At 36.2% G+C, this 16,837-nt stretch overlaps 2 protein-coding genes and 1 pseudogene across 2 annotated transcripts; 2 read left to right on the top strand and 1 right to left on the bottom strand.

Moving 5' to 3' along the window:
- Positions 1-916: 916 nt before the first annotated feature.
- LOC104219506 (early nodulin-like protein 17) lies at positions 917-3,571 on the top strand. Its single transcript, XM_009770204.2, has 2 exons — positions 917-1,409; positions 2,939-3,571. The coding sequence occupies exons 1-2, from the start codon at positions 1,220-1,222 to the stop codon at positions 3,277-3,279; spliced, it is 531 nt and encodes a 176-aa protein (XP_009768506.1). The 5' UTR covers positions 917-1,219; the 3' UTR covers positions 3,280-3,571.
- A 1,412-nt stretch (positions 3,572-4,983) lies between these two features.
- On the top strand, positions 4,984-7,437 carry LOC104219515 (early nodulin-like protein 20). Its single transcript, XM_009770212.2, has 2 exons — positions 4,984-5,260; positions 6,826-7,437. Exons 1-2 carry the CDS (start codon positions 5,092-5,094, stop codon positions 7,173-7,175), a joined length of 519 nt encoding a protein of 172 aa, XP_009768514.1. The 5' UTR covers positions 4,984-5,091; the 3' UTR covers positions 7,176-7,437.
- A 5,319-nt stretch (positions 7,438-12,756) lies between these two features.
- On the bottom strand, positions 12,757-13,535 carry LOC138882371 (uncharacterized; annotated as a pseudogene).
- Between the last annotated feature and the right edge of the window lie 3,302 nt (positions 13,536-16,837).

The raw sequence follows: 16,837 nt of genomic DNA, 5'->3' as shown, positions 1-16,837 counted from the left end.
TTCATAAATCACTATAATTTAGAGCCTAATAACTATAGTTTGTCTAATTATCCTTTGTAGCTACTGTTCAATTGTTACTATGTTGTATCACTTGTAGTCAAACGCGCAATGAATACAACATGTGTCAACTGTATTCGTTTGCGCAACGAATACATGTATCAACTGTATTCGTTCACGCAATTATATTCATTCGTGCAATGAATACGATATATATCAACTGTAACCAAGTTGAAATACAAGGGTGTATACAAAGGATGATAAGTACAATGTAAATATTTAATGTGTCACGTAATTTTCCCGTTTATATATTCAGTACAGTAACTTATTATTGCAACAAGTTAGTTATCTATTTTTTTTATTTAATTTCATCTACCGGTAGTTTATATGTTCAAAAATACGGTAACTTATTATTGCAACAAGCTAGTTATTCACTTTTTAATTTTGATATCTCAAGCTTGGGGTGCGGTCTTTCTTCGTGTATCTTACGTAAATGCGGGATATTTTATGTAGCGAGCTATCCTTTAAACTTGGTCGCAACTCGCAATTAATGTTTAATCGACCTTATTTGTATAAATGTGGGGTACACGGTTCGTTGGTAGTAGATTTTATGACTATCCGTTGTTTTCTTTCATTGTTGATCTTCTTACTATCTTGTTGTTTTTATTCTGCTTTATATGACTTTTTGGTACTGTCATTTCTTGTCTATATTTTTATTAATGTGGTGCTTATACTTTCCTGAGGGTCTATTAGAAACAACCTCTCTATCCTTACAAGACAAGGGTAAAATTTGCGTACATACTAGCCTCTCCAGACCTGAGAATACGAATAATACTAGATATATTGTTGTGGCTGGGATAAACGGTTCAAATTTTTATTTAAAGGGTTTAGTAATAATGGATAACATGCAGTTGGAAGGTAGAAAGTAAGGCGTATCCTACGGATTCCACTAACAAATGAGCTGTAAGTTTGAACATTGCCTTGGACTTTGTATATTGTTACTCCACTTCATTAATTAATCCCATGTTCTCTTATAGTATTATTTTATTACTAAAAGATAAATAAGATAAACCTATACGACAGTTAAATAGAGATTTACATTTTACAGTTACAGTGAATTTCTACTTTCCACTATAAATAAAGTCTTCAATATTTCCCAAAAAGACACTTAAAAATACAGCTTAGCTAATAAACTCTAGAGAGTGCGAATACTACTGTAGAAATGGAGGTGGTGGGAAGGAGGAGCTTCGGTTGGCCGACAATGGCGGTGCTGCTAACTTGCGCCTTGTTGGTGATGTTACCCGAAGTCTACTCGGTTCGTTACATTGTGGGATCGAGAATGGGTTGGACTAGCAATGTCAATTACACTAATTGGGCGAAGGACAAACATTTCTACAACGGCGACTGGCTTTGTATGCACTTTTTTCCCTTGGATCTACTCCTTTTTTAGCTCCTTTTTCTTATATCTTTGTTCTTAGCTCGCTTCTAATAATTTTTCCTTAATTAGCAATTAGTAGAGCTAGAGGTGGATCTTTTTAAATATAGGAAGTGCTTCTTTGGTTCGAATTTAGTATAAATTTCTGTTTTTAGTAATTTTATGATGAGAATTTTGTTTCTCCAATTGGAGCTTGGACCTTTACTTTTCTCTTGAAGCTCTTTAACTTTTACCCCTATTACGCTTATTTTCTCGGTGTATTATTTGTTAGTTGTTACCCTAAGAAGAATTAGCAACCTCTTTTGTCGTTCAGATCTACGGTTTTAGCTCGCATTTTGAATGCCTTTTACTCTCTTTTTTAAACCTAATTTGAATGATAAGAGTTTCCAGCTGGGCATTCTCTGAGAAATTTTGAAGCTTTCCTTTTTTGTAACTGTTATTGGCACTGGATAACGCAGCTTCTTCCGCTATAAGCACTGTATTTATCATAGAGACAATGGTGTTTTAATTGTATTGCTGTTGCCCTTTCTTTAGTGGGGTTAGTTTAGAATCTAAATTGCACGATATCCCTACAGTTTTGCAATTAAAGAAAGCATCCAGCTCAAGTTACTTGGTATTCTTTGATATAGTTGCAATATCATTAGAATTCCCATTCGACTCGTGGTTTTTGATATCCTTGGTTTTGTGTAACTGTTGAGATAGCTTAGCAACTTCACCTCTGATCTCAAACTTTTTCTCTTTTCTAAATTGCATTAGCACATACAGATAGGTTGTTGTGCAAGCCATAGCGTTGAAAACTTGTTTTGAGCATTAGATGTCTGTAAAATTCAATCTTTATACTCAAGCTTCAGTCTAACTGTCTTGGTTGGTTGTGAGGTTCAAGTAACTACTGATGCTCACATTTTAATTTTTTAAGCCAATTTACAACAATTAAGTGCTTGAGATAATGAGTTTTGGTAGGACAACAACAACGACCCCAGTAAAATCCCACTAGTGGGGTATGAGGAGGGTGGTAGGACATTACCTCTAAATCTAGAGAGGAATATGTCAGTGGACAAGACAATAATTCCAGCCACATGCTTAGATGTCACCCTCATGCCTGATCCTGTCCAGAATCATCCAGTTGTTTGTAGGGACAAAGTTGTTTGTGACATTGTTGGTTACCAGCTAATTCTGGACAAGCACACGAAGTTTCCTAATCTAATTTGGCAAGTAACGTGTAATTTGGCAAGTCACAATACTTCTCGTGTCGCTTTGAAACAGCTTCAACTATATACATATATGTATTTATGCATATACATGTATGTATTTATGCATATACATGTATGGTGTTTGCTGAGTTCTATGTTTATCTCGTTGCATAATTAACTGCAAGACACATTACAAGTTAGCACCAATGACTATCTACATAGTCATGCCATATGCATATGAAACTTTGTTTTCTCGAATACAGAGATATCTGCAGCTACTCATTGCTGTTCATTAACTCTTTCTCTGCTATCCCAGATTTTGTGTATGACAGGAACCAGGCGAGTGTGCTTGAGCTAAACAAGACCAACTACGAGAACTGCATTACAGATCACCCTCTCCACAATTACACCACTGGAGCAGGAAGGGACGTGGTTCCACTTAATGTGACGAAGACCTACTATTTCGCTAGTAGTGGAGGATTATGCTACGGAGGCATGAAAGTGGCTATTCATGTGGAAAAAGCACCTCCACCACCAAAAGCTGCTCCAGTACGTAGCGGTTCGACAAATGTGCTCACCTCTTTTACAGGGCAAATACTGATACCAGCTCTTTTTGCAACTTCTGCTGTGTGGAATGCATTTCTTCTACTCTGGTAGGATGGTCAATTGTCCAAAAACGTTGGATGGTTAAGACAATTAGTTAAACCAAAATGTCAAGAAAGTGTTTTAGCTTTGTCTTGCGTGTGTTTGTATTTTCTTTTTTCTTGAAAGTTACCATTTTTCTTTTCGCTACTGCCATCATCATTTGACCTGAAAATCAATTTTTTATTTCAGATCAAATTGGTGGGGTTCATTTGAAAATTTGTTTATTTATGTTTTACATAAACAACTGTACCAAATATTTCATCGGAGAAATTGATTGCGTGGATCACGGAGGTCTTTCATGTTACTGTTCTTGAGTGAAATGCATTGGTCTCTTAATCCGTGTTAATTGTAGTACCTCTCTTAATCAATTTATCCATCATTAATTTGTTGTAAGTTGCTGTCTCGATTGTTTGAGGCTCGAATTCCGATAGCCAGCTCCCCCCCCCCCCTCCTCCCTCTCTCTACAAAGAGATACAGTATTTCCCAAGTCATCCAAATTTCAAATTTATTTAAAAGGTCTCATTTTCAAATGTAGTGAATCTTTACATGGTGGTCCTCAGCAATGTTGTAAAAAGTTTGTTTTTTTATAAGAGTTCACATGATAGATTCTGGTCATTTTGCTGTCTATCTATAAGAGGGAAATAAGGAGCGTGGGTTGGGTTAATGGATTCATTATCAAATCCTCTCTGGCGAGGCCAATGGTGGACCCCAAGGCATGTGACTTGATGATTTTGTACAAGTAAAATTACCTTGTCTTAACAGCTGGTTTCGAATATACTACGTATGGTTGTGTGTGAGCCCACCGGCCCTCCCCCGCCCCCGGGGGGGTGGCGTGCAATTGAAGAGGCGCTAGAAAATGTTTGAATTATTTGTAATGTCTTAATAAAATGTTAGTAATATGATCAAAACCAATTACTGTAGTTTAGGTTCTCCATTACAATTTCGATTGAAATTATTCATGAGATCTTGAGCGCACATACGTCGTTGCTATTAACCAAGGCAATTAAGCTGTCACAGAACCTTATTGTGTTAGGACTTGGGAGTAAAGACCCGAATTTTGATGCTCGTCAAGCTTGTAAGTCTTTTATGAATATTGTAGAAAACCTAGATGTTAGAACTCTTCGCATATTGAATAAGAGGATCCCAATACGAACCTTAATATTACGAGTTCAAACTTCAAAGTTTCGGTGATCCCAAAGTTTATCCATTGCGTGTCGTTCCACCACTAGCTCAGAAAGTCATTAGGTACAAATTTATTCATAGCGTTTGTTAATATCAAATCAATAAATACATGACACATATCTTCACAATCATGGTTATCACTAAATCGTAGCTAAATAATATACATTATCCCCTTAACTTATTGCTTAATCGTGGTAAAGTTTTACACAATCTGATGTAAATATGCAAAAACATGAACAAATGACCAGGGTGAGGCACATGCCACAAGAGAGAAATGCTTCAAAAAGTCCCAAATGGACGAACAGATCAAAAAGGAGACAACTAGGAACTTTTTTACCCATTTATTTCTTGTGCATATACCCTAATCAGTCCGGAAAATGATCAAACTGCTCATTTGGTTTGCATGTAGACTCACGCAGTCCTGTATGTCTGTATCCCCACTTTCAACATGCAGTAGTGCAGGTTCCTAACACAAATCTCCTGCTATACATGAGAAATATATATATTGGTTTATAGCAATATATTGTTGCTACATTCTCTTGCCAAGATATTGGTCATTTTCTTTTCTATTTGCCCCTTAATCAAATTCCGGCTTCACAATCCACCAAAGAAGAGAGAAAACTAGTCCTAACATTTGAGACAATGATAACAGAGGGCGTGATACTGCTGGTAAGGGTGACGATGTTATTGGGGATGATAAAGTCAGTGGCCAGTGGACTCGATAAGGTGGGCGGCAAGTATGGCTGGACTCAGAACGTTAACTACACTGATTGGGCTGTTCATCGCCATTTTTACGTGGGCGATTGGCTTTGTGAGTGACCTTTAACCTTAGCTTCCTCGTCACACACTCAACTCAATTATATTTTATTTGGATGTAACTTATACTCCCTTCGGTCCGAAATAAGTGATTTTTTTGGCTTTTTTCTTATGATCCAAAATAAGTGATTTTTTCAGATTTAAAGAATTAATTAATTTTTTTTCTATATTGCCCTTGGAGTAATTAATGTTGGCGTATGTGTTAGGAGTGTTTATTAAAGAGATAGTAAATATTAATATGGTCAATTTCATTACTAATTAATGTTAAAAGATGAATTTCTTAATATGTGTGAAATTAACCAAAAAATCACTTATTTTGGACCGGAGGGAGTATATCATAATAGTGTACTGAATTTTTTCACTATGTTATATTAGCATGTTTTGACAAATAACTTGTCTTATTTTTCAGATTATTAATATTATTTTTAATGAAAAGTTATTATTCGTTATCTTTTAGGTTATAAGTTGATAGTAGAAAGAAAAAAAAATTATATTGTGAAGCTAAACTCCTTCGTTATAATTTTGTTTGATATCTTTCACTGGTCTCAAAAGAAAAAAAAATCTAGTTTGACAATGTTGGCACAAAATCTAATATAGGTGAAATTTATTTTGCAAATTACAATTTGGAGATTCAAAAACTAAAAGGGTATTATTAGAACATAAGTTAAGATTTTCCTTGTGTTAGGAAGGCGAAATAATTACATCTTGAATTGCATTTAAATATTGAGAGGAAGAATTTAATGTAAACTAATGGCGGATTCAAAATTAAAATTTATGGGTTAAGGTTTTGAGTTTTATGGGTTCAAAAAACATAATTTTATATTATACTAGTACCACTTTTCAGGATTTTTCACAGACTATAATATCAATGATATAGGTAGAAAATGGTCGATTGAATTGAATCACTTCTATTACTATAGGTCCACCTATAACGTTACTCCCCCAGTCCAAAATAAGTGATTTTTTGGTTGTTTTAACACATATTAAGAAATTCACTTTTTAACATTAATTAGTAATGAAATTGACCATATTAACCTTTATTATCTCTTCACATTAACACTCCTAACACATACTCCAACATTAATTACTTCAAGGGCAATGTAGGCAAAAATAATTAATTAATTCTTGAAATCTGGAAAAATCACTTATTTTGGACCACAAGAAAAAAGCCAAAAAATCACTTATTTTGGACCGGAGAGAGTAACATTTAAAAGTTTCTTCTGTTTTTTTATTTTCCTCATTAACACAGGGTTGGATCCGGCCCTCTAGCATCGGGTTCAACTGAACCCAGTATTTTCATTGCGGAATATAAATTTATGTGTAAAAAATTATTAAAATTACAATAAATAGTAAATATGAACCTATAACTTTAAAAATATAATGGTGTAATGCTAAAAACCTTAATGGTTGAACCGATAGAATTTAAATCATGGATCTGCCTCTGCATTAAAAGATATAAGCTTGATTAATAACTCCCAAATGTTTGAAGAACAGACGTAAAATTAGACAATTTCTGAGAATTAAAATGTTTTTTGAAGCTAATTGTGGGTTTCATTTCAGATTTTGTATTTGACAAGCATCTTTACAGCGTGCTGGAGGTGAACCAAACCAACTACGAGCAGTGCATTGATCATGACTTTATAACAAACATTACAAGGGGTGGGCGAGATGTTTATCAGCTAACTCAGGCAAGACCTTATTACTTTATCAGCAGTGGAGGTTACTGTTTCCATGGAATGAAATTATCTATAAATGTTGAACAACAACCTTCGCCAGCTTCTCCTGCACCTTCTTCAGCCAAAATTAATGCTTCTCCACCACAGATTGGCAAACATTTTATTACACCAGCTGTTGCCTTTGTGGTTACTCTTGTTTGGGTACTCTTGTTTGCTCGTGCTAGATCGTCATGACTTTGTTGAACCAGTGATGTATGCAAGATTTTATCCAAACACAGTCAGTCTATTGCCACAATTCGACTTGTAAGTGTCTAGGACTATGTATGATATATGGTTTAGGACTTTACTTCATGTCTCAAATTAATAGTTATAATGTATTATTTTCAAGCAATGTATTTTAGGAAATTATACAAATTGTCTTTTAGGAAACATATATCCGCACATATATAAGAAAAAAGCATATTATAAAGTGGTGTTGAGCGACACCCCGTTCAAATGGTATGTACCACAATAGTTATTTACAGAGTGTCCTAGATTTTGTGTTCAATTTAGAGTTCATAAAATTGTTATTTATAAGTTTATTGATGCAAGCATTTTGGTCATGTTGTTGAATATGGCAAACTATCCCACATCGGTTGGGACTTAATTTGGGGGAGAATTTCACCCTATAAAAAAGGCCTAATGTTTAGGATTTAAACACACCTCTCATTTGCCTTCTTATCTTCTTAAGGTATTTGTATCTTCTCTCTTTAGTATTATTTCACTTGTAATTTTGGAGTAGAATAAAATATTGGTTGTGTCCGAGGAAGTAGGCAAAATTGGCCGAACCTCGAAAATTCTGGTGTTCCTTTTATTGTTGCTTTATTGTCTTATTTATTATTTGGTGGCTGTCATATTTTTTGGTATAGTAGCTGTGACTCATTCACACTATATACATTTGTCTTCCGCAACAATTGGTATCAGAGCCAAAGTACTGTCTAAGTATGCTCTGTGGTTGCAGCATAGTCTGATCTTCCACATCAGAAAAGATTTATCTTGGTAACTGAGTCAAGGTTCTGTCTAAGTATGCTTTGTGGTTGCAGCTTAGTCTGATCTTCCACACCAGAAAGGACATAATCTTGATTTGTGTCGTCAACTATTAAATAATATTTGTGTCAAAGATGAGAGACAATAAACAAGAAGAATATACATCAAGTGTCAACAATACATCATCATTGACATCTTCGCTTATGACAAGAATTGTGTCAAATGCAAAATTTGCGGTAGAAATTTTTGACGGGTCAGGACATTTTGGGATGTGGCAAGGCGAGGTTCTAAATGTCCTTTTTCAACAAGGGCTAGATCTTTCCATTGAAGAAAAAAGACCAGATGTTATTGGAGAAGAAGATTGGAGAATTATCAATCGTGTTGCTTGCGGTACCATTCGATCCTACCTTGCTAGAGAGCAGAAATATCCATACACAAAGGAAACTTCTGCAAGTAAATTATGGAAAATACTGGAGGATAAATTTTTGAAGAAATACAGTCAAAATAAATTGTACATGAAGAAGAAACTGTTTCGCTTCACCTATGTTCCTGGTACCACGATGAATGAACATATCACTAGTTTCAATAAGTTGGTCACAACTTTGCAAAATATGGATGCAACTTTTGATGATGGTAACTTGGCCTTGATGTTGTTGGGGTCACTTTTTGATGAGTACGAACACCTTGAAACTACTCATACTCCATGGAAATGACGAAATTTCTCTCAGAGAAGTTTGTTCGGCTTTGTACAGCTATGAACAAAGAAAGGGAGAAAAACAGAAGGGCGGAGAAGGAGAAACACTGGTTGTGAGGGGTCGTCCTCAAAATCAAAAGAGGACAAGGAATGGAAGATCCAAGTCAAGATCTAGACCTAGCAAAGATGAATGTGCCTTTTGTCGAAAAAAGGGGCACTGGAAGAAAGACTGTCCGAAGTTGGATAATAAGGCCAAACATAACAATGGAAAGGCTATTATGGATTCAAATATAGCTGATTGTGATGATTCAAACTTCTCATTAGTTACAACAGAGTCATCAACATCATCAGACATATGGTTGATGGACTCAGCTTGTAGCTATCATATGTGTCATAACAGGGAATGGTTCGTGGATTTTCAAGAAGGAGAATATGGAGTCATCCACACAGCGGACAACATCTCTCTTACCTCATATGGAATTAGTTCAATACGATTACAGAACCATGATGGAATGATCAGAACATTAACAGATGTTCGATATGTACCGGATTTGAAGAAGAATCTCATCTCTGTGGGAGCCCTAGAATCAAAAGGGTTCAAAATCACTGCAGAAAATGGAGTAATGAAAGTATGTTCCGGTGCACTAGTGGTAATGAAGGCCAATCGGAAAAACAATAACATGTACCGTTATCGCGGTAGTACAGTTATTGGGACAGCGGCAGTAACATCCAATGACGAAAAAGAGGCAGAAGCAACCAGGCTATGGCATATGCGCTTGGGACATGCTGGAGGAAATCCTTGAAAACTCTATCAGATCAAGGATTGTTAAAGGGAGTAAAGGTTTGCAACTTGGAGTTTTGCGAGCATTGTGTCAAAGGGAAACAGACAAGGGTTTAGTTTGGTACATCGATCCATAATACTAAAGACATTTTGGATTATGTACACTCTGATGTTTGGGGTCCTTCCAAAACACATTCATTGGGTGGAAAGCACTATTTTGTAACCTTTGTTGATGATTTTTTTCGAAGAGTGTGGGTGTATACAATGAAGAGCAAAGATGAAGTATTGGAAATTTTTCTCAAATGGAAGACGATGGTGGAGAATCAAACAGGCTGGAAGATCAAGTGTATTCGCACGGACAATGGAGGTGAATACAAAAATGATCATTTCAATAAGGTCTGTGAAAATGATGGCATCATCCGACACTTCACTGTCAGACATACACCATAACAGAATGGAATGGTAGAACGTATAAACCGGACCTTACTGGAGAAGGTACGGTGTATGTTGTTCAATGCTGGCTTGGACAAAGAATTTTGGGCTGAGGTAATTACATATGCATGCCACCTCATTAATCGTTTACTATCTGCTGCTATTGATGGCAAGACACCATTTGAAAAATGGTACGAAAAACCTGCTGTAGATTATGACTCTTTGCACGTGTTTGACTCAACTGCATATTATCATGTGACAACGTCAAAATTGGATCCAAGGGCAAAGAAGGCTATTTTTATGGGGATTACTTCTGGAGTCAAAGGATATCGCTTATGGTGTCCTATGACAAAGAAAGTAATATTCAGCATGGATGTTACCTTTGATGAATCTGCTATGGTAAATAAGGTAACAGAAGATACCAAACAAAATGAGGGTGCTTCTAAGCAGGTGGAGTTTGAGGAAAAATTTATTTTTCCTACACAAGAAGCAGAGGATGAAACAAATGAAGATTATCCTCTGGAAGAAGAGCCAGAAGAGAGGGAGATTCCAACTCAGGAACCTCAACAACAACTTGAATCAATTGCAACTAACAGGCCAAAAAGGACAATAACAAAACCTGTTCGTCTTATAGCGACGGTTGCTTGTGCCACCTCAATTGTAGCTGATGATGTTCCTACCACTTATAAAGACACTATCCAAAGTTCAGAAGAAGATAAGTGGAGGATTGCTATGAATGATGAAATACAGTTCCTTCATCAGAATCATACATGGAGACTGCCCAATCTCCCGAAGGGAAGAAAGCAATTGGGTGCAAATGGGTATTTGCAAAGAAAGAAGGATTTCCTAACCAAGAAAATGTTCGCTACAAAGCAAGATTGGTGGCCAAAAAATATGCTCAAAAGAAGGGAATTGATTACAATGAAATATTTTCTCCAGTTGTAAAACATTCCTCCATTAAAATTATGTTGGTTTTGGTAGCATAGTTGGATTTGGAACTAGTTCAGATGGATGTATAAACTGCATTTTTACATGGAAACTTGGAGGAGGAAATCTACATGACTCAGCCAGAAAGATTCAAAGTTGCTGGAAAAGGAAATATGGTATGCAAACTTGAAAAATTATTGTACGGATTGAAACAATCTTCTAGATAATGGTACAAGCGATTTGATAAGTTTATGTTGTAGCAAGGGTACAAGAGAAGCAAATACGATCATTTTGTGTATTTGCGCAAGCTTGAAGATGGTTCCTTTGTATATCTTCTCCTATATGTTGATGATATGTTGATAGCTTCCAAGAATTCGGAAGAAATTGATAAGTTGAAGATTCAACTGAAGAAGAAGTTCGAGATGAAGGATCTAGGTGAGTCAAAGAAAATTCTTGGCATGAAGATAATAAGAGATAGACGTTCATATCTCAAAAGGAATATTTGAAGAGAGTACTGGTTATGTGTTTACTTTTGCAAAGGCATCAGTTAGATGGAAGTCTACTTTGCAGTCAATAGTTGCTTTGTCTACAACAGAGTCAGAGTACATGACTATTACAGAGGTTGTGAAGGAGGCAATTTGGCTTCAGGGGTTGCTAAAAGAGTTTGGCATTGGACAAAAAAGTATCACAATTTTTTGTGATAGTTAAAATGTTATTCAATTAGCGAAGAACCAAGTTTATCATACAAGGACGAAGCACATTGATGTTCGATATCATTTCGTACGAGAAACTATAGAAGAAGGTGGAGTCACGGTGAAGAAAATTCATACTACGGAGAATCCTGCTAATATGCTGAAAAAAGTGGTGACTGCGGTCAAGTTTCAACATTGTTTGGATTTGATCAACATTGTTGAACACTGAATATTGAAGATGAAGACACAACCAAAATTTGTTATCGAGAAAAAATTGAAGATGTGGAATTTTGCCAAGGTGGAGATTTGTTGAATATGGCAAACTATCCCACATCAGTGGAGGACTTAATTTGGGGGAGAATTTCACCCTATAAAAGAAGGCCTAATGTTTAGGATTTAAACACACCTCTCATTTGCCTTCTTATCTTCTTAAGGCATTTGTATCTTCTCTCTTTAGTATTATTTCACTCGTATTTTTGGATTGGAATAAAATATTGGTTGTGTTCGAGAAAGTAGGCAAAATTGGCCGAACCTCGTAAATTCTAGTGTTCCTTTTATTGTTGTTTTATTGTCTTATTTATTATTTGGTGGTTGTCATAATTTTTGGTATAGTAGTTGTGACTCATTCACACTATATACATTTGGCTTCCGCAACACATGTAACTCTGATTATGTGTTAACTGCGTTGGAGATTTTATCTTGATATATTAGCCTTATTCTTTTGCCAATTCTTCTAGCTAGTTTAGCCTAAGAACAACATAGCATCTTGAGACTAAGAGGAAAAAGCGAATGAGGCTCTGGTTTTCTCTCTATTCTTCCAAATCATGCAGAAGAATAAAGAGAAAATAGAAAACTACTCTGTTTCATTGGAAAGGCAAATATAGTAATTGGAATTATTTACCAAACATATTTGTTTAGAGGGGAGCATTGGTATAACTGGTAAAGTTTCTGCCATGTGACCAGGAGGTCATGAGATTCTAGCCGTGGAAAAGGCCTCTTGCATAAATGCAAGGTAAGACTGCATACAATAGACCTTTGTGATCTGGCCTTTCCCGGGTTCCGCGCATAACGAGAGCTTAGTGCATCAGGCTGCCCTTTTATTTGTTTAGAATCTTTATTGATACAACAATCACTAGCAGTAGTCTGAGATTCAAAACTAATCAGATCTTGTGAGATAAAAAAAATCCTATACTACTAAAATGCAGTGAAATACTTCTGACAATAATCAAAAAACGTTTGATAGTCCTACTACTGCTACTACTACTACTTCCTGGTAGAAAGTTTACTGTGTATAGTAACTGCTTGAGAAATTAAGCTAGCAGTATCACCAACATTTTCAGGAATCAACAATACAGTTCCCACCTTATTTATCTTCTCAAACACTTCAACATACTGCTCAGCAATCCTCAAACTAGTAGCATCAGCACCTCCATTTTCAAGAATTGCTCTTGACACCTCAGAAATTGCTCGTGCCGTTGCTTGAGCATTAGCGAAAATCGCATCAGCTTCACCTTTAGCCCTATTTACTTGATCTTTTTTAGCATCTTCAGATTCCAATATCACAACCATTTTCTTCCCATATGCAACATTAACATCCGCTTGTCGTTGCCCTTTAGAAACTAGTACTTGAGCCCTTTTCTTCCTCTCTACTTCAGCTTGCTTTTCCATAACAACTTTAACACCTTTTGGTGGTGTTATATCTTTGATCTCATACCTTAAACACTCAATTCCCCAATCAGTACGTAATGGCCGGTCATTAATAGCCTTAAGTATGTTTCTATTCAACTCAACGTGTTCTTCAAAAGTCTTATCAAGTGTAATTTTGATATCAGAATCGTCTGCTCCTTTAACGAGTGTACGTATTGGACCTTATCGACGAATGGGATCAAATAATTAAGTCCTAGATTCAGTGTTGTCGTATACTGACCTAAGCGTTCGATTACACAGGCTGTCTGTTGGGGAACAAAGTGGATGTCGAAGTTTATGGGTGTCCGGAGTTTGTAATTAATATCAGTGCTGAAGTTGTGGAAATTGGAGGACATAGTTAAAGGGATTATGGTATGAGAATTGTTGTGTAATTGTTGCATGGGTTTAAATACAAAAGAAGAAGAAGAAGAAGAAGTTGAGAGGTTTCTGTTAAACTGCATGGATTTTCCAAAAGTTTTGAGTGTTTTCATGTTGTTGAGAAAACTTCCTTTGAAGAAAATCATCGTCACAATTGTCTCTTGAATTTTACCCCTACATAGATTGTGTGTTATGACGAGGAAGAGACAAACCCGAAAATAAAGAAGATAAAGAATATCAAATTTTAACGAGGAAAACCCTTCAAATCGAAGGTAAAAACCACGGGATCCCAAAGATCCAAAAAGCTCCACTATAACAATAAGAGGGTTACAAAAGTTCTCCAAATTGGATACACAATAAGTGCCAAACACGGAGCAACAACTGTAACAAGAGCAACAACTAATCAATTGAAGATAAAGGAGAATCCACAAAAATGAATCTGCTGTTCGAGGCTCGAAATCAGATTCTACCAGCCTCCAAATCCGATCTCCACCATTAAAATCCAAGAACAAGATGTTACGAACACTCAGTAAAAATTTCAGCCCGATCCAACGGTTAACAAATCAAAAAAGTGATTTGAATGTTGGCTGTTCGGAATAAAAATCTGCAGCAAAACAAATATTTTTCTTCTCTCTTCTCTCTTGACGAAAGCTCTCTCAAAAACCACTCTTATGTGCTTAATTCTTTTAGAGACTTGTGTCAATGAGCATAGAATAATTCTCCAAGGTTGTCCTATTTATAGATCATGAGTGGTGCTTTCTCTTAAAGCCAAAACCCACTCAAAATAGGAATAAACCGTATCCAATTCCAAATAGGAATGAAAACCAAAAGAGAATAGGATTAGGTCATTGAGCCTTTGGCTGGAAAACATGGGCATGAGCCCAAAAAACTCCCCCTCCAGCCAAGGGGCCAAATGTGTCTTTAAGTAGAGGAACTATTGACAGGCTTCATGCCTGCCAATTTTCTACAAAATTCATGTTTATCTGCAACCATCACCTTTGTCAGCATATCCGAAGGATTTTCAACAGTGTGTATCTTCTCAACCTCAAATAATTTCTCTTCAACAACTATTCTTATCCAATGATACTTTCTATTTATATGTTTAGTCTTAGAATTAAAAGTGGAGTGCTTGGTGAGATAGATAGCACTCTGATTATCACAAAATAAGATGTACCCTAGCTGTTCAAAGCCAAGATCATTAATTAACTCCTTCATCCATAATAGTTCTTTGGCACCTTCTGTGACAATAATATATTCGGCTTCTGTGGTGGATAAAGTTATGCACTTCTGTAATCTAGATTGCCAAGAAACAACCCCCTCTGCAAAAGCGATCAAATAAGAGGAAATGGATCTTGAATTATCAAGATTGCCTCCTAAATCAGAGTCTGTGTAACAAACAAGTTCAAGCTTGCCATTGCCAAAGCACAACTTCAAATCTGCAGTACCTTTCAAATACCTTAATATCTATTTTACTGCATCCCAATGTTCTTTTCCATGATTAGAAAGGAATCTACTAACAGTACCAACGGCATGTGCAATATCTGGTCTAGTGCAAACCATAGCATACATCAAGCTACCAACGACAGAAGAGTAAGGAATACGAGACATCTCCTTTTTCTCTTCATCAGTAGATGGACTCTGACTAATACTCAATTTGAAGTGTTTAGCAAGAGGAGTACTAACCACTTTTGCATCTGTCATATTAAATCTCTTGAGTACCTTCTCAATGTATTGCTTTTGGGACATAAATAACTCCTTTCTATCTCTGTGTCGGTGGATTTGAATGCCCAAGATTTTATTTGTCGGCCCCAAGTCCTTCATCGCAAATGATTTGCTCAACTGCTTCTTAAGGACTGCAATTCTAGATTTATTCTTGCCAACAATAAGCATATCATCCACATAAAGCAATAAAATAATAAAATCATCATCAGAGAACTTTTGGAAGAATACACAGTGGTCTGAAGAAGTTTTCTTGTACCCTTGTTCTTCTATGATAGATTCAAACTTCAAATACCATTGCCTTGGAGCTTGTTTCAATCCATACAGGCTCTTTTTCAATTTGCAGACATAATTTCTTTTTCCCTTAGTTACAAAACCCTCAGGTTGCTCCATATAAATCTCCTCATCTAAATCACCATGAAAAAAAGCAGTCTTGACATCCATCTGCTCAACCTCTAAATCTAGACTTGCAGCTAAGCCTAGAACCACACGAATAGAAGACATCTTCACAACAGGGGAGAAAATTTCATCAAAGTCAACTCCCTTCTTCTGGCCAAAACCTTTAACAACTAACCTCGCCTTGTATCTAGGCGCAGAGGTATGGTTATCTTGCTTTATTCTGAAAATCCATTTGTTAGATAAAACTCTCTTACCTTTCGGCAATTTCACTAACTCATATGTGCCATTCTCATGGAGTGACTTCATCTCATCTTCCATAGCTTCGATCCACTGATCTTTGTGAGTATCTTGCATGACTTCATCATAATTCTCAAGTTCTTCCATGTCAGTCAAAAGTACATACTCATCAGGAGGATAACACATGGATTTTTGCTTCTCCCTTGTAGATCTTCTAAGAGAGGTTTCAGGAGCATTCGAAGTAGTTACCTGTGTAGGAATTGGTTGCTGATCAACCACAACTTCATCAACTGGAGCATCCATAACATCTACACCATGATAATCATTTTGATCTTAATCACTATCTCCATCATTGTTTTGGGTTCCTTCATGTGCAATAGGTGCTTTAGCAATTGAAACTGGATTAATATCAACTAAGCTCTCATTACTCTGAGAATCTATCTTCTCAGCTTTGTCAATATCTTCAATAGTTTGGTCTTCAAAGAATATTGTATCACGACTTCTACTAATTTTATTGTCAACTGGATCATAAAAACGATACCCAAACTCATCTTGACCATAACCGTTAAAGATGCACTGCTTAGTTTTGACATCCAGTTTCGATCTCTCATCTTTAGGAACATGCACACAAGCTTTACACCCAAAAACTCTCAGGTGATCATAAGAAACATCTTTGGCAAACCAAACTCTGCCTGGGACATCACCATCCAAAGCAACTGCAGGAGACAAATTGATAACATAGGCAATAGTGTTAAGTGCTTCCACGCAAAATGTATTTGGAAGTTTAGCCTCTGAAAGTAAGCATCTAACTCTCTCAACTAGAGTTCTATTCATCCTTTCTGCCAAACCAATCAATTGAGTATTAGTCAGAGTCCATCTATTGATGAAGAGAGAAAGGAGATGTCTCGTATTCCTTACTCTTCTA

Source organism: Nicotiana sylvestris, chromosome 2, assembly GCF_000393655.2.
Source record: "Nicotiana sylvestris chromosome 2, ASM39365v2, whole genome shotgun sequence".
Lineage (NCBI taxonomy): Eukaryota > Viridiplantae > Streptophyta > Magnoliopsida > Solanales > Solanaceae > Nicotiana > Nicotiana sylvestris.
The sequence above is the reverse complement of the archived record's forward strand: the minus strand, read 5'-3'. Positions and strand labels throughout refer to the sequence as shown.